Raw genomic sequence first — 24,137 nt, forward strand, 5'->3', positions numbered from 1 at the left:
CGTTCCCTAGTCCACAGACGTACACCTGCACCTGCCTGGCACTCTGCCCCTTATGTACAGTTACAGCACCCCTCCCTCCCTCCTTCCCTCCACCCCCTGCAGTCCAGCGTTAGTGACGTAGCACTGGTGACCAGGGAAGCCAACAGGGAAGGGACAAAGGGGTAAGTTGTCCCAGGGCCAAGGGAGAGGAGGGGCCCTAGAATTGGGGCCAAGTTGCATTGCATTTAAGGGGGGAGGGCTTTCAGATGGGACTTGTCCCGGACCCGGCCAAAGCTGTCAGGGACTCTGACTGGTGGGTATGTCGCAAGGTGGGACTCCGGCCAGGTGGCATCTTTCCCACCACATAGACACATTTTCCTCTTTTCTGTTGCTATATATACATATGGTTCACGATAGAGAGCTGTTGCACACCTACATATTTGAATGGGTGCGTTGGATATGACCAAGGTTATCAATCAAAAGTGTACACAACATCACACACAAACACCATTTAATTATATTATATAAATACAACAATGTATATGGAATGAGCGTTGTGCAGAGTTTTGCTTATCCCTTTTTTGGTAGCTAAATATCCCAAGTGACCAAGGCAAAATAAGGCCTTGGCTGTTGCACACAGATAAGATCTTGATAAGGTGTTTGCTTCAATGTACAGCCATCTCAGGTCTTATTTGTCATATGTACAGTGTGCACATGAACTGTGGGGTCCAGGGAAGGCGACAGCGGGGGACAAAGGGGTATGTAGTCCTGGGCCCAGAGAGAGAGAGGGGGGCCCAAAATTGGGTCCTCATTACATTGTATGTATTGGATCGGGGGGCCTTTTAAATGTCTTTGTTCCGGGCCTGGCCAAAGCTGTCAGCGGCCCTGGTGAGGTTATATTAGGACCTCGTATAGGGTGTTAAGGAGTTCAAAGTAAATTACTGTTGATATAATGTGTATGACTGACTGAGATGCATTCTGTACGGTATACCTGTTCCCCTACACAAGGGGGTGTTATTGATTTTCCATAAGGTTAAATTCTGATTGGTAGCGTCACACCCCATATAAAAATGAACCCATACCTACGTACACTTAAACCTACACCCTACTCCTACACCTGCTAACAATTGCATTAAATGAGTTTTGGATGGCTACACAAATGTTTATGATTTTTTGTATGCAACTCTATGTTCAAATGTGTCATTAACTTGATAATATCCTATTATGTGGACAAAATGTAGCAAATAACTGGTCAGCTTGAAATATCAACACCGGAAGGTAAAAAAGAAATTGAACATTGGGGGCATCTGATGGCATGACATTACGCGCTGACCAGAGCCATGAAAATAAGAGTTAGGCTAATGTCATTAAAGGTACACTGTGTGAGATTTTTTGTTGTTTATTTCCAGAATTCATGCTGCCCATTCACTAATGTTACCTTTTTCATGAATACTTACCACCAGCATCAAATTCTAAGTATTCATTATGACTGGAAAAATTGCACTTTTCATACATGAAAAGGGGATCTTCTCCATGGTCCGCCATTTTGAATTTCCAAAAATAGCCATTTTTAGCTGAAAAAAAGACTGTACTTGGACCATAATAAAAAATATTTGTTTATTACTTAGTAAACGTTCATGTAAAGACCAAATTTGGCAATAGGCAGCCCAGTTTCAATGAGCAGCATAGTTGCAGTACCTTTTTTGACCATTTCCTGCACAGTGTCCCTTTAACCTCCATGTTCAATTTTTACACAAACATGGCGGCTCATGGAGCCTCCATGACGATTCGATTTTGATATCGATATATTATGGCAACGATTTGATTATTTTTGAATATTTAAGAAATGTCCCACGATGCAATTTGATTTGATTATTTTTTTTCCAATTACATTTCCTCTTATGTTATGTTATGGAGCTCGGGCATTGGGCATGGGCCAGCTATTCTATTATTTTCGATACTGAAAGTGAAAAAAAAAAAGTGAAAGTGAAAGCCCATTGGGAAACTCCAACTCCCATTGTCATTGTGACACAGCACACAAGTGAACACTGCACACAACGAAATTGCATTTATGCCTCACCCGTGCAAGGGGGCAGCCCTCAGTGGCGCCCCATGGGGAGCAGTGCGGTGGGACGGTACCATGCTCAGGGTACCTCAGTCATGGAGGAGGATGGCACAGCACACAAGTGAACACACACACAACGAAATTGCATTTATGCCTCACCCGTGCAAGGGGGCAGCCCTCAGTGGCGCCCCATGGGGAGCAGTGCGGTGGGACGGTACCATGCTCAGGGTACCTCAGTCAAGGAGGATGGGGGAGAGCACTGGTTGATTACTCCCCCTACCAACCTGGCGGGTCGGGACTCGAACCGGCAACCTCTGGGATGCAAGTCTGACGCCCTAACCGCTCACCCACCGCTCACCCATGACTGATACTTAAGAATGCCCCACGATACGATACGATACGATACGATACGATACGATACGATACGATACGATACGATGCGATGCGATGCGATGCGATGCGATGCGATGCGATACGATACGATACGATCGTCGGCTGTAGGATCGATGCATTGATACATATTGATTATTATTTACACCCCCTACCTACCTCTCACACACAGATCGCCATTGACATACAGTAGGTCCAGGAAGTGAGCTTTGAACACAGAAAGTGCAGTAAAGCTAATGTAATGTTATGTTATCTTTGTCATGTTATGCTATCTTTGCTTAGTGCTTCTGCGTAATCTATAGCGGAAAAGAAAACCCCTGCCTATAATTATTTTCTAAGTGAATCATGTCACCAACCGACTTCCTGTTGCCCAGTTTTCACAACTCTTTCAATTCCATGGCTCTGACGTACTGCTGGCCATCTACAAAATTTGACAATGACCTTTCAATCCAAGATTACAGTAACTCCACACTTTTGAAAATACTTAATGTGGAGTTATAGAAGTTTACTCTGGAACATTAACACTTTGAAACATTTTTTTTACTGTGTAGCATATCACACCTAATACTGCATAGCCTACTGTGGTCACAACACACACATTCATATGTTCATACTTTTTTTTACATATGGTATTTCATCCTACAATTAGTAGCCTATACACAGCATCTTCACTGTACACATCCGGAGTCACAGGCAGAGGCAGACATTTGATCTGAGGCAAATTTATCTGTTTGTGCTCCAAAAACAGGTAAATTCACTAAGTAGCTTGTCTAACCTGGCTGAAGGGGTACGCTATTTAGGATCAGCTGGTCCATTGAATTGGTTGGAGCAAATATGTGGCAGGATTTTTACTTTCTGATCATGAGATGTCCGGCCCTGGGTTGCGTTTCTCAACAGTGTCAACCTGAGATGTCTGTAGGCCTACATGGTCACAAGTTATATTTGACCCACTGACAGGCCTACACACTAACAAATTAATTGTTAGCTCAGCACTTATAGAGTAGTCTAGGACCAAATACAACCTAGAATATATTAAAATGAACTCTCTAAGTGTTGATTTAACACTCTATTTTTCATATGCATGCTCCCATCGAGGCCTTAGTTATGGGCAATGGTCTGCTCTTTTTTTGTTCTTTTTTTACTTTATTTTTTTATGATAGGACAGCGAAGGTGGTGACAGGAAGTGAGTGGGTAGAGAGACGGGGAAGGGCCAGCAAAGGACCCGGGCCGGGAATCGAACCCGGGTCAGCTGCATGGTAGACCAGTGCCGTGTCCCTGTTTGGCCACGGCAGGGCCGGGCAATGGTCTGCTTAATCCAGCCATGGAGGTTAGCAACGTTGAGTCTCCAGCCAATCAAAGCTCATGCTGTAATACTGCAATCAATCACATCCACATCCTCAAAAAACACGACTAGCAACGTCTCCAGCCAATCAAACCTCATGCTTTAATACTGCAATCAATCACAGCCACGTCCTCAAAAAACACATTCACTTACACTTTCATTTAGCATTTATTTATTTTTATTTCATCCTACAGTTAGTATACACAGCATCTTCACTGCACACATGGTCACAGGCAGGGCTCTAAATTAACTTTTTTCATCGCCAGCCAAAATGGCTAGTACATGTTTATCATGCTAGCCAAACACGCTCAATAATGGGTCAACATGGCTAGTAAGTTGCTCTTCTCTACCAGCCAATCTGATTTTTCACCATCATTTGGCTTGTTGGCTGGTGTTAATTTAGATTCCTTGTCACAAGGGGTATTTCTCAAAACCTAGTCCGCACACTTCCAAGTGTGCTCAGCCTAATTAGTCACGCACAGTGATTGGATACTCTTTGGTGAACTCTATGGAGTATCCAATCACTGGACGTGACTAATTAGGCTGAGCACACTTGGAAGTGTGCAGACTAGGTTTTGAGGAATTCCCAAGGTCAATCTGGGGTCTAGTTGCAGGCCATGGTCTGGTCGATCCAGTGGCGCATGTAGGCCACGCCGGTGTAGACGGGGTTAGGGAAAGGGTTAGGGTAAATCTAGGGTCTTGGTCTAGTTGCGGGCCATGGTCTGGTGGATCCAGTCGCGCATGTAGGCCACGTCGGTGTAGACGGGGTTAGGGAAAGGGTTAGGGTTAATCTAGCGTCAGGTCTAGTTGCGGGCCATGGTCTGGTCGATCCAGTCGCGCATGTAGGCCACGTCGGTGTAGATGGCGGGCACCTCGGGATTGCAGGTGCTGGTGCCCCAGGAGACGACTCCCACCTGGGTCCACACGCCGGACGTCTCGCACACCAGGGGGCCGCCAGAATCACCCTGGTGACACAGAGAGAGACAGAGAAAACACAAGGGGTTAAAAGACAGGAAGGTCTCGCACACAAGGGGGCCGCAAGAATCACCCTTAGTAGGGGCTCTAAGCCGAGAAATTGTTACGCGCTGGATAGAAGCATATAATTCGGTACACGTGTTCCTTGACTGATTTGAAGACATCCTAGAAGGGGTGCCCCTTGAAAAAAAAATGTCTACCATGTCATATACAATATGTCATGTTGGTAACGCATTACATTGTTATTACATGACATTATACTTAGCTGACAATGTGTGAAAGTATGGGTGAGTCTGTGCTTACGTGCTTGACAGCATGTAACATTGTGAACGATTTGAGAAGATTCTTGGTCTGAATTAAAATGAGCATTGCCAACACTAAAACTATGGTGAGAATAGACTGCTGCTAATGCTCGATTTGAATGGGATAGTGTCAGTGCAAGATGCCCTAGGTAGCAGGTTCTCCATCTTCTAATTTCCATAACAGATATACATATTTTATTTGTATGAGAGATGGTAAAGGACAGGACCTTTCCATATGTATGAAGAACCCCATAAGATCACCTAATTCTATATTTTTACAAGTGCATATTGTGAGAGCATTTCAGTCATCTTTAGAATGGCATTACAGATTACTCAATATAGGCCTACATGTAGGCCACAGTATGGCTTCAGTTCAAATTAAATGGGAATGATTTCTTAGTGTATGTTGAGTAAGAAGACAGAGATTAAAAAAATGTTTATTTGCAGACAAGTCCTCACCTAGTACTTGTGTCAAAAGTTGTATTAGTTAGCTCAGTAATCATTGAGTACTTAAACTGCTATCAAAACTGACAGCTGATGGACAACATGTGCTGTAGGTCTTTAGTTTTGCCACCCTTACCCATAGGAGAAATATCTATATAGAACAACAATTCTCATACGGTATATACTATGAAAGTAAATCATTACCTGGACTCATTTTCTTGATATGCAAGGCACATAAAAAGTCTGGGCGGAAGAATAGTCGATCATACCCCGCCCCCCCAAACAAAATGCCACAAGACTTTTTTTAACCTTCAAGATTTTGAGTGGTAACAGTAACATAACTCATTCCCACTACACCTTTTTGCATAATATTGTACATGTCCTCAGAATGCTCTACATCAGTGGTTCTCAAACCTTTTGTGTGAAGTACCCCCTGAGAAAATATTGAGCTCTCCGAGTACCACCTTGACAACCAACATTAGAATATCGCAGTAAAGGCCTTCCATATTCACTTTTGCCAGTCAGTACAGGAGAGGTTCATAATGACATTCCAAGTACCACCAGAGATGTCTCAAGTACCACCAGTGGTACGCGTACGAGTACAGTATGGTATATCACATTACAGTACAGTACAGTACAGTATAGTGCAATACAGTAGAGTACAGTATAGTCTTATAGACGTTAGCCCTCCAAAGCCAATAGGATTTCCACATGCTGTTGTTTTAAGTTTTTGAAAGACTATTTTAGTAGCCTATGTGAGAGAGGGAAGGCAGGCAGACATGTTTTAAACAAAGGACCACACCCACAAATAAAAAATAACGAGCAAACAATAAATTAAGTGGTTAGGTAGCCATCATGTCATCTAGATTAATGCCGAAAGTAGATTAAGTATCTGTCAATATACTGAATGGATGGTGTATTGCATATTGCATATTGATTATTCATAATTTCCTAAGCATAAATGCCCGTATCACTCCATTGTACACTTAGGACTGCGATATACATATCTGAACATTAATCAGCATACATTTGTCATTTGACAGCTGTCACTGACACTTGATATGTACATGTATTATTGACTTGATTGATATGAATATATTTCAGTTGGACTCCTAGGGTTAAATCATTGAGGGGGTCCTAAGGAAGTAGTAGTAGTTTGTGTGTGTGCGCGCATGTGTAAGTGGGATTAAAATTATTGTTTGCCATCTTTATCTAAAGAGCAGACTGAGTGTCTGAACCTGTTAATGCTAGCATGCTAACATTGGGACAGTTATGTGTGGCCCAGTTCAAGGGTTTATCTCTTCTCCCCTAAATTTTCTAACCACAATTTTCTTTTTGGATGTTATAGATATGACCCACTGCAAATTTTTAAAACTCTTAATGAATGTTGGTTCAATAGCTAAATGCCCAGAAATGAGCTCTCAATTGTAGAGTGATCTCATTCTGACCATGGTTTTTATGATTTTCCTGTTTTTGAATCTAAATAAGACATATATAACATTGTTTTTATGGTAAGTTTTGCACATATTGTCAAAGTTCAGTTTGTATACATCACACACAAATAGGTGGATTGGCCCATAACACCATTATGTCCAGGCAGTACAGCATTTTACTACTATTGGCTGGTGGGCAGCCATCTTGGATTTACCCCATAAAAATGACCTTAATGACATTGAAATTTGGGGCACCCCTTCTGAAATGATGGAGAACACCCTAAGGAAGGTCTACACCGATTTTGGTGCTTCTATCCAGCGCGTAACGATTAGGCCCTTTTTGGACGCTAAGAGACCCAGCTACCTGGAAACACAGAGAGAGAGAGAGAGAGAGAGAGAGAGAGAGAGAGAGAGAGAGAGAGAGAGAGAGAGAGAGAGAGAGAAAACACAAGGGGTTAAAGGGTTATGAGAGAGGGAGGGAGGGGGGTGCAGAGAGGCAGACAGGCAGGTCTCACACACCAGGGGGCCGCCGGAATCACCCTGGTGACACACACAGCGTGAGGCAGAACACAAGGGGTTAAAAGGTTATGACAGAGAGAGAGAGAGAGAGAGAGAGAGAGAGAGAGAGAGAGAGAGAGAGAGAGAGAGAGAGAGAGAGAGAGAGAGAGAGAGAGAGAGGGGAAGGTCTCATACACCAGGGGACCACCAGAATCACCCTGATGACACATAGAGAGACAGAACAACACTGTAAAAATAGGAACTGTACGATGACATCGAAATACATCCATGTGTGTGTGTTTGTGTGTCTGTGTGTCTGTGTGTTAGTGTGTGTGTATGTGCGTGTGTGTGTGTGTGTGTGTGTGTGTGTGTGTGTGTGTGTGTGTGTGTGTGTGTGTGTGTGTGTGTGTGTGTGTGTGTGTGTGTGTGTGTGTGTGGTGTGTTGTGTGTGTGAGTGTGTTGTGTGTGTGTGTGTGTGTGTGTGTGTGTGTGTGTGTGTGTGTGTGTGTGTGTGTGTGTGTGTGTGTGTGTGTGTGTGTGTGTGTGTGCGTATGTGTGTGTGTGTGTGTGTGTGTGTGTTTGTGCATTCAAATACAGTGTGTGCAGTATTTATTCCCCACCTGACAGGATGAGATGCTGTAGCCTCCGGCACACATCATGGAGTCGGTGAGCTTGCCCCACCAGTGATTGTAACACTCCTCATTGCTGATCAGGGGCAGGGCTGCCTGCTGCAGGACGGGAGGACTGGCTATAGGGACATGGGGGAGGACAACAGAGGTATTATAGGGACACAGGGGAGGACAACAGAGGTATTCTTAGGCTAGGGACACATAGACGTGAATTTGGCCAAGCGAAGCAAACTTCACCATTCATTCCTATGAGGGAGGCGAAGACAAGCGAACAGGAGCAAAGCAAAGCGAAGCAAAATTATTAAACCGAGTGAAATATTATGCACATGAGGAGCAAATTTGGGTTGGTGAGCTTGCCCCAGCACCAGTGATTGGCACACTCCTCCTCACTGATCAGGGACATAGGGACAACAGAGGTATTCTTAGTCTTATTATTCCTATTGGAAATAATATATGGACATGGGGGAGGACAACAGAGGTATTCTTAGGCTAGGGACACATACAGTAGAGGTGAATTCACCATTCATTCCTATGAGGGAGGCGAAGGCAAGCGAACAGGAGCAAAGCGAAGCAAAATTATTAAACCGAGTGAAATATTATGCACATGAGGAGCGAATTTGGGTTGGTGAGCTTGCCCCACCAGTGATTGTAACACTCCTCCTCACTGATCAGGGGCAGGGCCGCCTGCTGTAGGACAGGAGGGCTGGCTATAGGGACACGGGGGAGGACAACATTCTTATATTCTTATTGGCAATAATATGGGGACACGGGGGAGGACAACATTCTTATATTCTTATTGGCAATAATATGGGGACACGGGGAAGGACAACAGAGGTAATCTTAGTCTTCTTATTTTTAATGGCAATAATATGTTCGGTAATGTGTTTAACTGGCTAGGGACATAGGGACAACAGAGGTGTTCTTAGTCTTCTTATTCTCATTGGCAATAATATGGGGACATCGGGAAGGAGGACAACAGAGGTATTCCTACGCTAGGAACATGGGGAAGGAGGACAACACAGGTATTCTTAGTCTTCTTATTGGCAGTGGTGGACAAAGTAAAAGTAAAAGTACTTTCGTGGTGTAATTACAACAGTAGCACATGATATTACATAGCTGTTACACTGTTTACTCCATTTTACCTACCTATTGAGATAGACTTTGTTATTACTGAAAAACAATAAAAACCTAACAAGGACCCACCACAAACTCAAACCAACCTGTGCAGAATCAGTTTATCGTAAGACAAGTACATTGGTCTACTTTTTTACTCAGATAAGTTACGTGTGTTGGAAAGAAACTGTGTTTCTTTTTTAACTTTTACTTTGTCCACCACTGTTTATTGGCAATTAAATGGGGCAAGGACAACAGAGGTATTCTTATGCCTTGTGTACACCAAGTGTGACCTACTCGACCCAGGTAGCTGGGATGGTTGAAGGAGTTTCGCCATGAATTTGCTTTATTGTCTTTGTACGCGGCATTGACATGTTTGATTTGGCTAATCACATAACGGCTCTGGGTTGATAGCCTGGGACATTCGGAGACATGAACGTTCCAATTGGTTTTCGCCGAATCGCGTCATAGCTCATTACCATAAGATTAGCTTGACTTTAAATCGTTAAAATTCGCTCTGGTCAGTGGTGGAACAATTGCAGACAGGGATCCAGGGCAAAACACTTACACGGCCCTCAATTTGGCCTGCCAAGGTCATAATAGCCCCCCCCCCCACCAATACTGTACGGCCCAGGGGCAAATGCCCTGCTTGCCCCTCCTATAATAGCTCCGCCCCTGGCTCTGGTCATTCAGTTTGCTTCACTCCTGGCTAATTTGCTCTGGTAGCTTTATTCGCCTTCCCTCCATAGAGAAATCATGGCTTCCGCCGCTCAGGTAGCGTAGGTTGCGCTTGGTGTACACAAGGCATTAGTCTTCTTATTGTTGTTGGCAGTCAGGGCTGCTGACAACTTCTGCTGGGCCTGGGACAAAGACATCTGAAAGGGCCCCAAACCCAATACATGTAATGTAATGAGGATCCAATTCTAGGCCCCCTCTCTCCCTGGGCCCAGGACAAATGACCCCCAACCCGACTAGGCCGCCAAATTTTGCTTTACAATTGAGCTGTGTCATGCCTATTGCAAAAAAGCAAAAAGTGGGGGCCGAGTCGTGTTGTGTCGAGTTGTTGGCCTACCACAAAATTGGCTGTGGAAAAGAGACATTAGCGTATCGTAAATTTGTGGGAACTTAACTCACAGGTGGAGCCTGTCCTTCCCCAACCGGTGGTGACACACTGGGTGAGAGGGGGGTAGTTGGTTTTGGCCACACAGACGGGGGACACACGGTCGGTGAACTTGGCAGGGGTGGACAGCTTCAGCAGCTGCAGATCGTTGGTGAGGCTGCTGGCACCGTATTTGGGGTGGGGGATGGCCTGAAATAGAGAAAAATAGAGGTATATAAAAATTATGCTAAAATGTTTTAGAAACGTATAAATCCAATGTGATACATGTAGGTTGTTTGTAGTTTGCTGATTACCGATGTTTGTTATGACATTGAGGTTGTTGGATTGTAGCTAACTTGACATTAGGGACATGTAAGTACACAATTATTTTCTGCTCTATCCTATCTGCACATGCGCAGCACACAAGGCTGCACGATCCGCTCTGCGCATGTGCAACACAAGTCGTGGAGCATTGTCACCCTTGAGTTCGCTAGAAGCCGATCTGTAAGTGTTGTTTGGCTAAAAACCTGTCTGTAACATTTGTTTTATTCAAGTAGCCGAGGTTATATGACATTTTTCGTGGTTTATTGACACACCACGTAATGTTATAAATGTAGTATGGGGAAAATACTATTATAATAATAATATTATAATGGTGGTATAAGGAATCATTTTCTTGGGTTTATTAAAGTTAAAGATTAACGGGAGACTGTGGCCGTCTGTCAAAGATAGCCGAGGCCTATTGATCACAAATGAAGTGTGTTTTGTCAGCGTCTTGACAGGCAACAATTCACAACAAAGATGGAATTCATCAGAGACTTTGTAGGTCCTTACAGATCAGCGAAACGAAGGGCGACAATGCACCACGAATCGAGCGGATAGTGCAGCCTTGCATGGTGCACATGTGCAGATAGGATCGTGCAGAAAAAACAATGGTGTACTTACACCACATAAGGAAAATCCGGGACAGGTCTAACGGTTGATAGGATATATGTTTTTGTTGTTGTTGTTGTTGTTACCTTGTGGACCTTGAGTTTCTGGGTGGGTTCATCGCCGGAGCTACGATCGTGATCCCCAAGTACAACATGGTCGTTCCTGGCTCTGCACAGCAGCACACAAACACACACACACACACACACACACACACACACACAGGTTATCTCTCTGACTGTCTATAGCTCTTCGTCACACACACACACACACACACACACACACACACACACACACACACACACACACACACACACACACACACACACACACACACACACACACACACACACACACAGTGAGAGAGATATAAAAACACACTTCTCTTACTTAAAAGTGCAGTGAGCAGCAGTCAGAATCCAGTACTCGTTGATCAGAGAACCTCCGCAGAAGTGGAATCCATTGGATCTCTATGGAGAAGACATTTTTATTTTAACTCTGATGTTGCTGCAACTGCTGTGTGTGTGTGTGTGTGTGTGTGTGTGTGTGTGTGTGTGTGTGCATCCTTGTGTGTGTGAATTGTATCGTTGAATGATATTGTAAAAGTGCTATTTGATGGGATAGCCTTGCTATTTAACATTACTTTAGAGTAATAGAATTACATTATAACATAACATTAGAGGTCACGATATGGTTTCAAATAAGACATCTGGCCGGAAACCTTTTGTGTACTACATGTACAGTGGAACAGCGTGCGCTAAGGGGCCACACAAGCTTATCAGCAGTGGCATTCAACAAAAGATTTGAAAAAGCAACTCCAATAAAAATAGCGCTCGATCGTAATCAACAGTTGATGTCGGTGGACATAGGCACCAGTCTGCAGTGTCGTATTTAAAGCAGTGAAATCGAATGTTGGCAGGGCAATGCTCTTTTGTCGGAGCCGATATGTGCGATGACCTTTACATTCTACAGCCCACATAGAACTTAGTGTTAAAAATCCGACCAAGGGTTTGTGACATCACAATGAGAATTAAACACTTTGCTAAAATTCCAATTACATGTGCAATGGCACTCCTCGAAGGGTTAAATCACCTACCTGCAGTGACACTTGCCAGGGCCAGGATCCAGACACGGCGTCCTCACCGTTGACGATCTTGCTATAGCCACTCACCACGGGCTTAATGGCAGGCACACCACAGCCTGATGGGAATGAGACAATTTCAATATTATTAAGATTATCATTATTATTTTTGTATTATTATTATTTTAAAATAATAAACCACAAACCCCTGGTGCCAATCACTGCGTCAGGGTTATGATTTGGGTAAGAGACACAGTAAAAAAAAGACTTGTTAACAGAGTTGATTCAACATCTTAGAGTATAGATTTAGGCCTACAGTATTTGGTCCTACAGAACTCTCCAAGTGTTGAATTGCATTTTATTTACTGTGGAGGGTCAAGTACTGTGTGTGCAGGGTAAGTACATAACCTATGGTAATCCTGATGATACAAAATAGATATATAAAGGTTGGTGGGTAATACACTTGATACACTAAAAAGATACCAGAAAATTACAATTAAGTGTTATCTCCTCCTCCTAAAATAGTTAAGCTAAATACTGAATATCACCCAGGGTGGACACCACAAGAGTGAAGTGGAGAATAATGCTAAGTATCAACAACAACAAATACCTAATTAAAGATAGGCTACCACATAACAACAAACAATAGCCAGAGGCAATATGGCCAAGTAGGTAGGCTATAAGTCCACCAAGGGCAGGCACTACAAATAATTATATGGGTTTTTTGTTATTATTTTATTTAACTAAATTATTTGTTGTCTCTATGTTGACCTTGGGTGTTCTGAGAGTATCATTAGAGAGTATCATCATCATTATTATTATTAGCAGTAGTATTACTATTATTTTAACTTACCCAGGGCAGACGCCACAAGAGCGAAACAGCTGGCAATCCAGAGCATGGCCATCGTAGCCTACCGTAGTCCACTAAACCAGGCCCAGACAGGGGCTGCCCTCCACCTCTTATACCCACCCCTCCACTCCTAAAGGCCCATCCATGCCCCTACGTGGAAGACAGATACAGGTACGTGTGGAAACGGTGCATGCCACGTCAAAGATAGACAGGGGTATGCAGGTATTAACGGGTAAAGCATATGAAGGGTTCAAATGCAGACCCCTCAGAGTGTAGTGATGAGTTGTTGGAAATAAGAAGAAGGCTGCATTTTTATCTTTTTTTTTAAATTAAAATATAAAAACAATCTTGATTTGCTTTAGGAGTGTCTTGTTGTACGTGATCACAACATTTGAGCAGCCTTTTGTTGATTGAGATTACTTGGAGAAAATAATATTTATAAATGTTTTTTTTAACAGATTGTGTTCATTTGTAAAGGTTTTGCATCGGAACTCTTCATATGAAGAGCCATTGGGCCAGGGCCGGCGCTAGGCATAGGCAGACAAAGCTGTTGCCTAGGGCACCAACTGTCTTGGGGGTGCCAAGTTCCACAGAATTAGAACATTAAGCTAAATATGTCCAAATATAGCAACGTTTGACATTGACAATGGTTATTCATGGGTACTCAGTGGTACTACGCAGATCAGCTGTGCTCTATCAGATGTAGGATACTATCTGCCAATGTCTAATTCCACAAAAAGGAAAGAGGGGTGCTCGTCTAGGGCACCAAATGGACTAGGACTGGCCCTGCTTTGGGCTCACACAGCGCAAGTGATGAGAGGACGTGTGACGGCACTGATAGCCTGATAGTGGTGGGAAATGAGCAGCAGGGCACCAGACAGCTGTGTCTGTCTCGCCACATGAACACATTTCTTGCTGCGCTGCGGTGGCTGACACTAACAGTAGCGGAACAAATGCACACAGGGCACCAGGGCAAAACACTTATAAGGCCCCCTGATACAGCCTGCCATGGTTACAATAGGGCCCCAACCACTAATATGAGAGGGCCCTGGGCCCTGGGGCAAATGCTCTGCTCGCACTCCCTATAGCTCTGCCCCTGCTGAGACTAATAGGACAGACTGTTAAATAACTCACTGTGTGAATGTGTTTTTTTTCTGGGCGGTGTGATCCCAATATAATCACATTTTAAAAGGGGGGCTAATGGGACACAGTGTTGCCAGATGAAAAATGCTGACTTATCGTACCCAAACCTCATTATTATCGTTTTGGGGACTTTTGGGGGGCTTTTTGGGAGGAAATTATCATATACGACCCAATTGTTTTTTCAAGGCATCTAAATGAACTGAATGACAACTCTGAAATTATCGTACACCATGTTTTTTTGATCGTACAGAGGACAAAATGGACAAAATTATGGTATAAATACGATATTTATTGTACATCTGGCAACACTGATGGGGCATGTTCTGAACACCATACAGACTGTTGAATAAGTGAGCGCTGTGTTTTTTATCTTGACCGTGTTGCAAATATTGTTACAAAGGGAATCTAATGGGACATGCTCGGTTTTGCCACATAAACATCTTTCACTATCAGACAGCTGAGTAATATTGAGCAATATTGAGATCCAAATATGATCATGTGCTTAAATGAAAAATGATCCTGGATCACTGTGATAAATGAAAAATGATCCTGGATCACTGTGGTAAATGAACAATGATCCTGGATCACTGTGAGCAGTATATAAATAATGATCCTGGATCACTGTGTGCAGTAAAATGAACAATGACCTAGGTCACTGTGGTAAATGAACAATGATCCTGGATCACTGTGGTGAATGAACAATGACCTAGGTCACTGTGGTAAATGAACAATGATCCTGGATCACTGTGGTGAATGAACAATGGACCTGGATGACATTGTGCTGTAAAATGAACAATGATCCTGAGGCATTCTGTGTGGTAAAGTGAACAATGGTCCTGGATCCCTGAGGTAAATGAACAATGATCCTGGATCACTGTGGTGAATGAACAATGGTCCTGCATCACTATGGTAAATGAAAAATGGTCATGGATCACTGTGGTAAATGAACAATGTTCCTGGATCACTGTGGTAAATGAAAAATGATCCTGGATCACTGTGGTTAATGAGCAATGATACTGGATCACTGTTTGCTGTAAAATGAACAATGATCCTGGGTCACTGTGGTAAATTAACAAGGGTCCTGGATCACTGTTAGCAGTATATACTTGTTAATAATGATCCTGGATCACTGTGTGCTGTAAAATGAGCAATGGTCCTGGATCCCTGTAGTAAATGAACAATGGCCCTGAATCATTGTGGTAAATGGGCAATGGTCCTGGATCACTATAATAAATGAACAATGGTCCTGGATCACTGTGGTAAATGCATAATGATCCTGGATCACTGTGGTAAATGAGCAATGGTCCTGGATCACTGTGGTAAAGGAACAATGACCCTGGATCTCTCTGGTAAATGAACAATGTTCCTGGATTACTGTGGTAAATGAAGAATTATCCTAGATCACTATGGCTCATAGGCTCTGACAAAGTGCTGCGCACTGCTCCGCAAAAGATCGACTCCATTGTTTTCAATAGAACACCGCACATTGGCGCCGATGTCCGCGGACATTCGCCGATGTCGGATAGCAATTAGAGACAAGTTCTATTTTGTCGGCGGCGCCCATTGACTTTCAATGCTATGTTCGTGTGAAATTGGGTTTGGGGGTCCGAACTATGTCGGAAGTGAAAGTGCGCCGCAGTGCTGTCGGAGCCAATGTGCGGCCGGCCTAACACTGCTGAGGCAGTTCTAATTTCACCAGGAAGCTGGTTCCAGCATTTGATATGGGCTACATGCCATTTCATCACAATGCAATTTCGCACAACCAGTAGAGGGGACCCAGAAGATCTTTTAGGATGATATTGCTCTACCATATCTGCAATACATTTAGGGATTAGGCCATTGAGTGTCTTATAGACAATCAGAAGATTTGGAATGGAGTTGAACTCAATTCTAAACCTCACTGGGAGCCATGACCTAACTATGGGAGTAATATGTTCTTTTTTCTTTGTCATGGTTTGAACTCTAGCAGCAGCAATTTGGAATAGTTTGACCTACCTGAGTGACTTTTTGGGAAGGCCCATAAGTAGGGTATTGGCGCCACACACACTTTCTCTGATAGCTGTTGTTTTTCTTATAGCAACATGCAAGCAGTCTAACAGGTTTATTCTTGGCAAGCATGCATTATGCCCTCATGCCTGTTGCATTCTGCCTGCATGACATGAGCTTTCAGCTTGCAGAAAAAAAGAAGAATTTAACCAGTTGGACAAGGTCTGTACACGGCTGACACTAAATCAGTTATTTTCCCTCTTCGCTCTCGATCACACAACATTGCAAAAACGTCAGAGGATTTTAAGCTTGGACAGCAAGGTACACTTTGGGGAGATATGGCACAAGAGGAACCCCATAAGCAGCACGGTGAGTCAACATTCAAAGTGAAATAGAACAGTTTGTACAGTTTAGCATGCCTTTTCCTATTTCATATCTCGTATACTGTAGCCACTTAATGTGAAGCGTTCCCCTAGTGGAGTGCTGTAATAGTCACTGAAAAAACCTTAACTATCATAGTACTACACTACTACTAATATGACAGTACGGTAGCGTGTCTATGTTCCCATAGGGCATTGGTCCCACAGCCCACTGGTCCCACATCACTAAGATTTTTAACATTATTTGTAGGCCTATTGCTTCTCTTAGTTTACTTGGAAATGTGGGAACGTGGAGTTGAAGAGCATAGGGCTTATATTTGAATAATTTCTTAAAACTGTGGGAACATGGAGCAGCAGGAATAAGCTGGAACCATTTGGGCTGTGGGAACATAGAGCTGGCCCCAACAGTACATAGGGCCTTTGGTAATACATTTCCAAAATCGGTCTTTGCTATTCGGGGGACATAATTTATAACAGGGGCCGTGTCTTACTGGGTTAAGACAGAGATTCTTTAAGTATGGAGATATGCCAATGTAATACTGTAGGTTGCTATGGGCACATAACATGACCAGGTTCCAATCTGCCTGAAGGGGCGTGTCATAATACTCCTAGCATTGAATAGAACAGTCCTTAGGTCTGCCTAAAGGGGGATTCCCCCCCTCCCCCTTGCAATAATAGAACCCGGAAACAATGGGCCAACGGAACCTCTCTCTCTCTACTCTCTCTGGTTAAGCCCTTTACTACTGCACTACAAGGAAAGAAAGTCTTTGTCACGTCTTATACCACGGCAGTCTGGAATCTCCCATTGTGACGCGCTAAATTGGGTGTTGATTAACTGTCTATATATGCACACCTGAAGTAGTCCCACTATTAGGTCACTTTTCTGACCGCATAACTCCAGTGTATCAATGCGCCAAGGCACGCACGTTCATAAATTACGCACAAAAAAGTTGCAAGCATTACGCGCTGAATTGGCACATGTCGCATCGCGCGTCTGGAAACACCAGCAATGTATGGTGGTATATATAATGAATCTGGAGCAAATCTTAGTAGGCCTAATCAAATTTTAAACATGTTTATTTCTCCCAACTGACCATCACTCTGTCAACTTTGTGAGAGAGAGAGAGAGAGAGAGAGAGAGAGAGAGAGAGAGAGAGAGAGAGAGAGAGAGAGAGAGAGAGAGAGATTCCCTGTGCAAAGGGACGCCCGTTTCATATCTTCCCCAGGAGATGTTTCATGTGGTTGTAGCGTTTATCAGTTGAGAGAGTAGCGTAACTTGTGAAAAGTATAGGGATATTTTCGGATCAATAGGCCTAACTATGGGAATACAGTGGAAAATAAATCAAGGGGAGTTTCCTATGGGAGGAGAGCAGATTGACGAGGTGCCTGTTTTAATAAAGTTAATGGCGAGGCGAGGCATTTAGAATGTCGCCAAGATACGCAGGGTATTTTTTTAATCTATTGAGATCTGTAAATTAGTAGGAGTCATGTCAACTGTAGCATAATCTTGTGGGCAAGTCAGACACGCCCATATCGGATGGGTAGAACATTGAGGCGACTGACTTGACAACCAAATGCGATAGAATTAACGACTGGCTCTTGACTTGACAACCGAATGCGATAGAACTATCGACGGTGTCTTGGCCATAGCAACCTTCAATTTAGAATTAGTAACGGCAGTTCGCCAGAAAATTATGAGAAGAACCTTCTTGTGGCGGAAGGAAGTAGTTATACAGAACACCTTTGTTTTAGCCATTAAAGCATCGAAATAATTCCTCAAATACATTTCAGACAGTGTGGCAACCGAGGTATAAGCGGGATAATTGACTTCAAGGTGTGAGTATAACAGGAAAAATAATGCACACCGAGGTGTAACGGCCACTCCACTTCGCATCGTGGCCGCATCACCACCTAGGTGTGCATTATTTTTCCTGTTATACGCACACCGTGCCGTCAATTATCCCTTACATAAGTAACCTGCATTTAGAGCCGACAAAATGTTGCCGAGGACGGAGGTCCACTGTTCAATCTAAAGCCTTTTAAAGCTAAAGTTTTAAAACACACAGTAAATTCTGCAGTGCTCGTTTAACACTTAGAGAGTTGATTTGACATCATTTGGACTTAAATGAACTCTTTAAGTGTTGAATTAACACCGCAACATTTACTGTACAGGGGTAATGTTAAAATAGGGAGAAGTCTCTGTGGGTTGTGGTGAAAAATATATAGCCTAATATAATGTAAGAAGAATGGCATGGTGGTATGTCGTCTCTTTCTAATCCTTTACAAGGTATGTGCATACAGCATGCGTCTAAGTCTTGCAATAGTTCGTGTTTCATCTTCCACAATACAGTTAAAGGATAACTTCAGCCAATTTCGACATGCAGTTGTAATGCTCACACTACCCTGGACTTGTCAGTGCCTGAGAGTTTTGTTTTTTCTTTCTTCAGCCTTTTCCGAAATCCTGGTCATTGTAATGGGGGCTGAGTTTGTTTACATTAAAAAAAAACAACATCTTGATTTATTCCCAATAAAAGGTTATGCAACATCAGCAGACAACTAGTAAACAGCGATACCTTTTTGGATAATATTTGGAGTAGGGGTGGACGATATGGCAAAAATGTCACATCACGATTTTTTAACATGAAATCTCGATTTCGATTTTTTTTATCACGATATTCCATCCAAAAACCGAAAACAACAAAAATCAACTTTGATATGCTTGCAATTTGTAATTTGCTGTTAAGAAAATGTTAACACACTGATGACACTCTGATAAAGTGCACAATTGGAATGCAATAATGTAAAAAATAACAGTGAAGACAACAACACAAGTAAGTAAACATCACTTTGATACGCAAGGGTTAACGTTCGGCGAGAAGGTCGCTACCGTGGAATAGCAGCACGACAGAGAGAATCTTTAGACGCGGAGGGGTCTTGTTCTCTCTGAAGTGCTGCTATTCCACAAAGCGACCGACTCGCCAAAAGTTAACCCGCTTATTATATGGATATACTTAAATGATTCACACATGGCGGGGACATTTCTTTAGGCCTATTTAATGTTAAGATTGTTGCTGCGCAAAACAAAACAGTGCCGTTGTGGAACACCGCTAGGCTACAGCTAGGTAGCCAGGACAACAGGTGTTGTCTATCACAGCAGCTGATTAGAGTCTTGTTGAAAAGTCTCTTTAGCAGTGAAAAGTCTTGTTGCCATTGACAGCGGTCTGTTATAGACCAACCCGTCCGTTATCGAAAAATAACAGACGTGCGAACGTTGGGGAGCCCCATTGAAATGAATGGAGCATTCGACCGATGACGTCACACCATATAATAAGTAAGGGTTAACGTTCGGCGAGAAGGTCGCTACCGTGGAATAGCAGCACGACAGAGAGAATCTTTAGACCCCGACGCGGAGCCCCTTTGAAATGAATGGAGCATTCGACCGATGACGTCACACCATATAATAATGATATTTAACATCCTCACTGCAAGATGATCTATATGATTTCTTCACTTTGGCGGATTTCAGACGATTTTGTACTCGATATCACGATTCATGATTTAATATTGTCATATCGCCCACCCCCCACCCCCCCCCCTAATTTGGAGTAGGCCTATAATAAGAGGGTTTTTAATGTAAACAAAGGCTGCCCCATTAGAATAGCTCAGATTTCAGAAAGGGCTGAGCGAAAAATGCAGCATTACCTGGTACTGACAAGTCAGGGGTAGCGTGAGCAATACGACGGCATATTGAAATTGACAGAAGTGCTCCTTTTATTGAATACAGATAGGCTACGTATATCCCCAAAGGAGATGGGGAACACAAATTATGTTTATACATAATTTACAAACCATTACAATCCAGACAAGAAATCATGCCTAAGTACTTCCCCCCTGTTGCAGTTTCAGAGCTGCGAGTGGTTGTGCTTGGTGCCAATCGGTCTGGCAAAACGTCTCTGATCAACAGAATTCTTGGTGCTGGTGACAATTCACCCAGACGCCTTCAGACGAGACAAGGTGAGGTCCAAGGGAGGAGAGTGGTGATGGTCGACACCGTTGGATGGTGGAGGAACTTCCGGTTGGTTGACACGGCGGAGTTCATCAAACAGAAGCTGCAGCTGAGCGCGTCCATGTGTCCACCGGGACCCCACGCCTTCCTCTTGACCGTCATGACAGACATACCTTTCGATTATGACAATAGGAGAGCCATAGAGGAACACCTGAGTCTCTTTGGTGAAAACATCTGGCAGCACGCCGTAGTAGTGTTCACCAGAGGGGGAACTCTGGAGGGCAAAACCGTAGAGGAACACATTGAGAGTGAGGGGGAGGCTCTGAAGTGGCTGGTGGAGAAATGTGGGAACAGATATCGTGTCTTTGAGACCAGAAATAGTAAGGATGACCAGATTCCTGAACTGCTAGGACAGATAGATGCTTTGACGAGGGTTAATGGTGGGGGACTTTTCCAACTTGATGAGAGGACACAACTGAAGGTTCAAGACAAGACAAGATCAGTGAAGGAGAAAGCAGCAGACAGATGTGTGATTAAACAAAGCAAAACACTGAGAGAAGGTAACAGTTGTTTTTGATTCTGTGTATGCCAAATTAAATTCGACCAATTAATGAATGATAAAAGAACACCTGTTTAAAATGTTTCTTTCTTCTTACCTAAGTCTGTGGTTTGGTCTTTCAGGGAAGGGTATGCCATCATCAGAAATAGCAATCCTTGTACTAGGGTGGGTGAACTCCAAGAAAACATCCGCAATTAATTTAATTTTGAATAGAGAAGAAGAGCGTTTTACTAAGAGGACTAAGTCAGCGGAGATGCTTAGCGGAGAGGTGGAAGGACTTAAGCTCTCTGTTGTTGACACCCCTGGCTGGTGGAAGTTCTTCCCTGCCGAGTGTAAACCTGACTGGGTGAAGACAGAGCTCCAGAGAAGTCTGACAGTCGGCTCCAATGCTCCCCATGCTGTACTACTTGCAGTTCCAGCAGACAATACATTCTTAGAGGAACAGAGGAAGATCACGGAGGACAACATGAGGATGATGTTTGGAGAGCAGGTTTGGAGACATACCATAGTACTGTTCACATGCGGGGACCTGTTGGGAGACACCAGCATAGAGGAGCATATCGAAAGTGAAGGAGAACCCCTGAAGTGGGTCGTGGAGAAGTGTGGGAATCGATACCACGTCTTTGACAATGTCAACACAGAAGACAGATCTCAGGTGAGGGACTTGCTGGAGATTATCAAAGAGATCGAAGAACCAAATGAAATCTTAGCCATGGACCAGACCCTGGAGGAGTCAGAGATGGAAAATAAACTTGCAAAATTAATGAATGACTTGTGGGAAGAGGAAAACAAACAGATGGAAGCTAATGTAGAAGTATCAAGTAAACATCTGGCAATTACCTGTGAGTGTAAAATTTTCATACTCGTGTGTGTGTGTGTGTCTGTGTGTGTGTGTATGTGTGTGTGTGTGTGTGTGTGTGTGTGTGTGTGTGTCTGTGTGTGTGTGTATGTGTGTGTGTGCGCGCGCAAAATTATATTTATTAATATGTCAAATGAAGTCATACATTTATATCATAACTCAAGTGAATGATTTGGAAACAAAAAACAATAGTGGCACAGAGCACTGTATGGTTCCACATTCCAAAGGTTCCAAATTCATTTAATTTTATTTTTTTTAAATGTTATTTTAGCTTAAGTTTTACACATCCTCATATGAACATTGACTATTTTCTTAGCAAAGTATAATATATATATATTATGGAGATCGAGGGGAAATGGGACTTCATTCATTGTTATTCATTGTTATTTATGTGTGCTTAATATTCTCATTCCTTTCAGTTGCACGAGAGACCCATGAGGACAAATCTCAAGGTTAATTTTTGTTATGAATTTGGTAAATTCATATTTGTAAACAACATTTTAAACAGCATCCACAAATAGCTCCTAAGATCAGGGGTCTATACTACAGAGTTGGTTTCTATATAAGCAAAAGTAAGGTAACTCATCTCATACAAGAGCTTTTCTTAAGATAATGGTGAATCTGGGCTCTTCTATGGGATGATTTACCGCTTAACTCCCAACCAGCTTTGTAGTATAGGCCCCTGTATAATATAACACAATACAGCTTACAGACAAATACCTCTATGAAAAATGAGATTGTCATTCATGTGTATTTGCTGGTGACAATGCGTAAGCATTATGGCTTAGTTTCGGAGAGAGAGGACTGTTGATGTCAAAATGTAATCCATGAAATAATAAAAGAAAACAAAAAGGATTTCAAGTGTGCGAACCTCTCTCTCTGAAACTACAGTCAGCCTTTGTCCTGCACCTTTTCCTGGGATGTGCACAATGTTCACCCTCAACTAATCATCATGGCTTCCCATTGCCCAGATCCAGTGGACGAGAGTTACCTGAACCTGCCACAAGAACTGAGGGAGACCTTTGAGCAGGAGTGTAGGAGGCAAAAAAGTGTTGTCATGGAGAGATTTTGGAATGTTTACTTCAAAGAAAACCCTGTAGATGGTAAGCCAAGTATATGACATGCCATAATGACATGACATAACATGACATGACATAACATTTGTTTACATAGCCACATACGGTAGTCATACATGTACATGCTGTTTCAATCACAACAGTAAAACATGGGACTTTCACATGTTTTTTTTTTATGTTTCACTCATTTCAACCTAGTTGATGACTCCAGAAATGAAAAACAAAAACAAGCAGTAGACAAGGTGACCTGGTGGACGGAACACTGGACAAGAGAATGGTGTAGGCAGCAGGTGAATCTCATGCAAAAATCAGGTTAGTTTTTGGGCAGAATTAACCGTCACTTTCCGCAAAAACACAGTAGAGATAATATAATCATCATGAAAACGGCATAATACTATATCACAACACTCAAATCCACTCTGCGATACCAACCAATAGGACCTATTGTTATCTATGTCATGGAATGTAAATCTATGACCATGAATCAACTCTGTTGAGGTGCATTTCTGGAGAGTGTAGTTGCAAACTATTGGTTGGTTGCAATGCAATTTCCCATTGGCAACTACCTAAGTTGCTAACTGCTAACTGATTAAAAATCAGAGATGTAAGGAGGTGTGCCTTTTTGCAGTCGGTTCTACATTTGTCTGTTTGTCTTCAGTAGGTGGAGATTTTGAATGCTGCGGACATGAAGGGCAGCTGTATAGTCAAGAATTGGGTGAAGACGACATGACTAGACGTGGCTCCTCTGGTCATGGATCTTACACAGATGAGGACTCTAATGTGTAGATACTGCATGCAACTTTTCCTCACATTGTTATGAGGAAAGCTTTCCATTCAAAACATTAGAATCATCATGATATATTGTCCGTGCAGTCGCAATTGCATTTTCATCATCGAATATTCATCATAATAATAGTAATAATATTTACTATGATGAATGAATAATAGATGTTAAACATGCATAATGCATTATATGATAATGCAATGTGTAATACATC

At 42.8% G+C, this 24,137-nt stretch overlaps 2 protein-coding genes across 2 annotated transcripts; one reads left to right on the plus strand and one right to left on the minus strand.

The window, feature by feature from the left end:
- Positions 1 to 4,483: 4,483 nt before the first annotated feature.
- Positions 4,484 to 13,185, minus strand: LOC134450269 (chymotrypsinogen 2-like). The gene is made up of 7 exons (XM_063200151.1): positions 13,134 to 13,185; positions 12,296 to 12,399; positions 11,590 to 11,669; positions 11,289 to 11,370; positions 10,305 to 10,479; positions 8,049 to 8,176; positions 4,484 to 4,741 (listed from the first exon to the last, which is right to left on the minus strand). The coding sequence occupies exons 1-7, from the start codon at positions 13,183 to 13,185 to the stop codon at positions 4,580 to 4,582; spliced, it is 783 nt and encodes a 260-aa protein (XP_063056221.1). The 3' UTR covers positions 4,484 to 4,579.
- A 3,342-nt stretch (positions 13,186 to 16,527) lies between these two features.
- On the plus strand, positions 16,528 to 23,925 carry LOC134456305 (GTPase IMAP family member 8-like). The gene is made up of 7 exons (XM_063207679.1): positions 16,528 to 16,628; positions 20,540 to 21,205; positions 21,327 to 22,046; positions 22,483 to 22,515; positions 23,035 to 23,166; positions 23,338 to 23,451; positions 23,798 to 23,925. The coding sequence occupies exons 1-7, from the start codon at positions 16,598 to 16,600 to the stop codon at positions 23,923 to 23,925; spliced, it is 1,824 nt and encodes a 607-aa protein (XP_063063749.1). The 5' UTR covers positions 16,528 to 16,597.
- The last annotated feature ends 212 nt before the right edge of the window (positions 23,926 to 24,137 follow it).

This window comes from Engraulis encrasicolus, chromosome 1 (genome assembly GCF_034702125.1).
Source record: "Engraulis encrasicolus isolate BLACKSEA-1 chromosome 1, IST_EnEncr_1.0, whole genome shotgun sequence".
Taxonomy (NCBI): Eukaryota; Metazoa; Chordata; class Actinopteri; order Clupeiformes; family Engraulidae; genus Engraulis; species Engraulis encrasicolus.

Excerpts from the sequence above, each read along its gene's own strand:
- LOC134456305 (XM_063207679.1), top strand. The coding sequence starts at position 16,598 with ATGGCACAAGAGGAACCCCATAAGCAGCACG. Across the intron at positions 16,629-20,539 it reads GGAACCCCATAAGCAGCACG|TTTCAGAGCTGCGAGTGGTT; the intron begins GTGAGTCAACAT and ends CCCCTGTTGCAG. Across the intron at positions 21,206-21,326 it reads AAGCAAAACACTGAGAGAAG|GGAAGGGTATGCCATCATCA; the intron begins GTAACAGTTGTT and ends TTGGTCTTTCAG.
- LOC134450269 (XM_063200151.1), bottom strand. The coding sequence starts at position 13,185 with ATGGCCATGCTCTGGATTGCCAGCTGTTTCGCTCTTGTGGCGTCTGCC. Across the intron at positions 12,400-13,133 it reads TCTTGTGGCGTCTGCCCTGG|GCTGTGGTGTGCCTGCCATT; the intron begins GTAAGTTAAAAT and ends CATTCCCATCAG. Across the intron at positions 8,177-10,304 it reads GGGAAGGACAGGCTCCACCT|CCAGTCCTCCCGTCCTGCAG; the intron begins GTGAGTTAAGTT and ends ATGTCCCTATAG.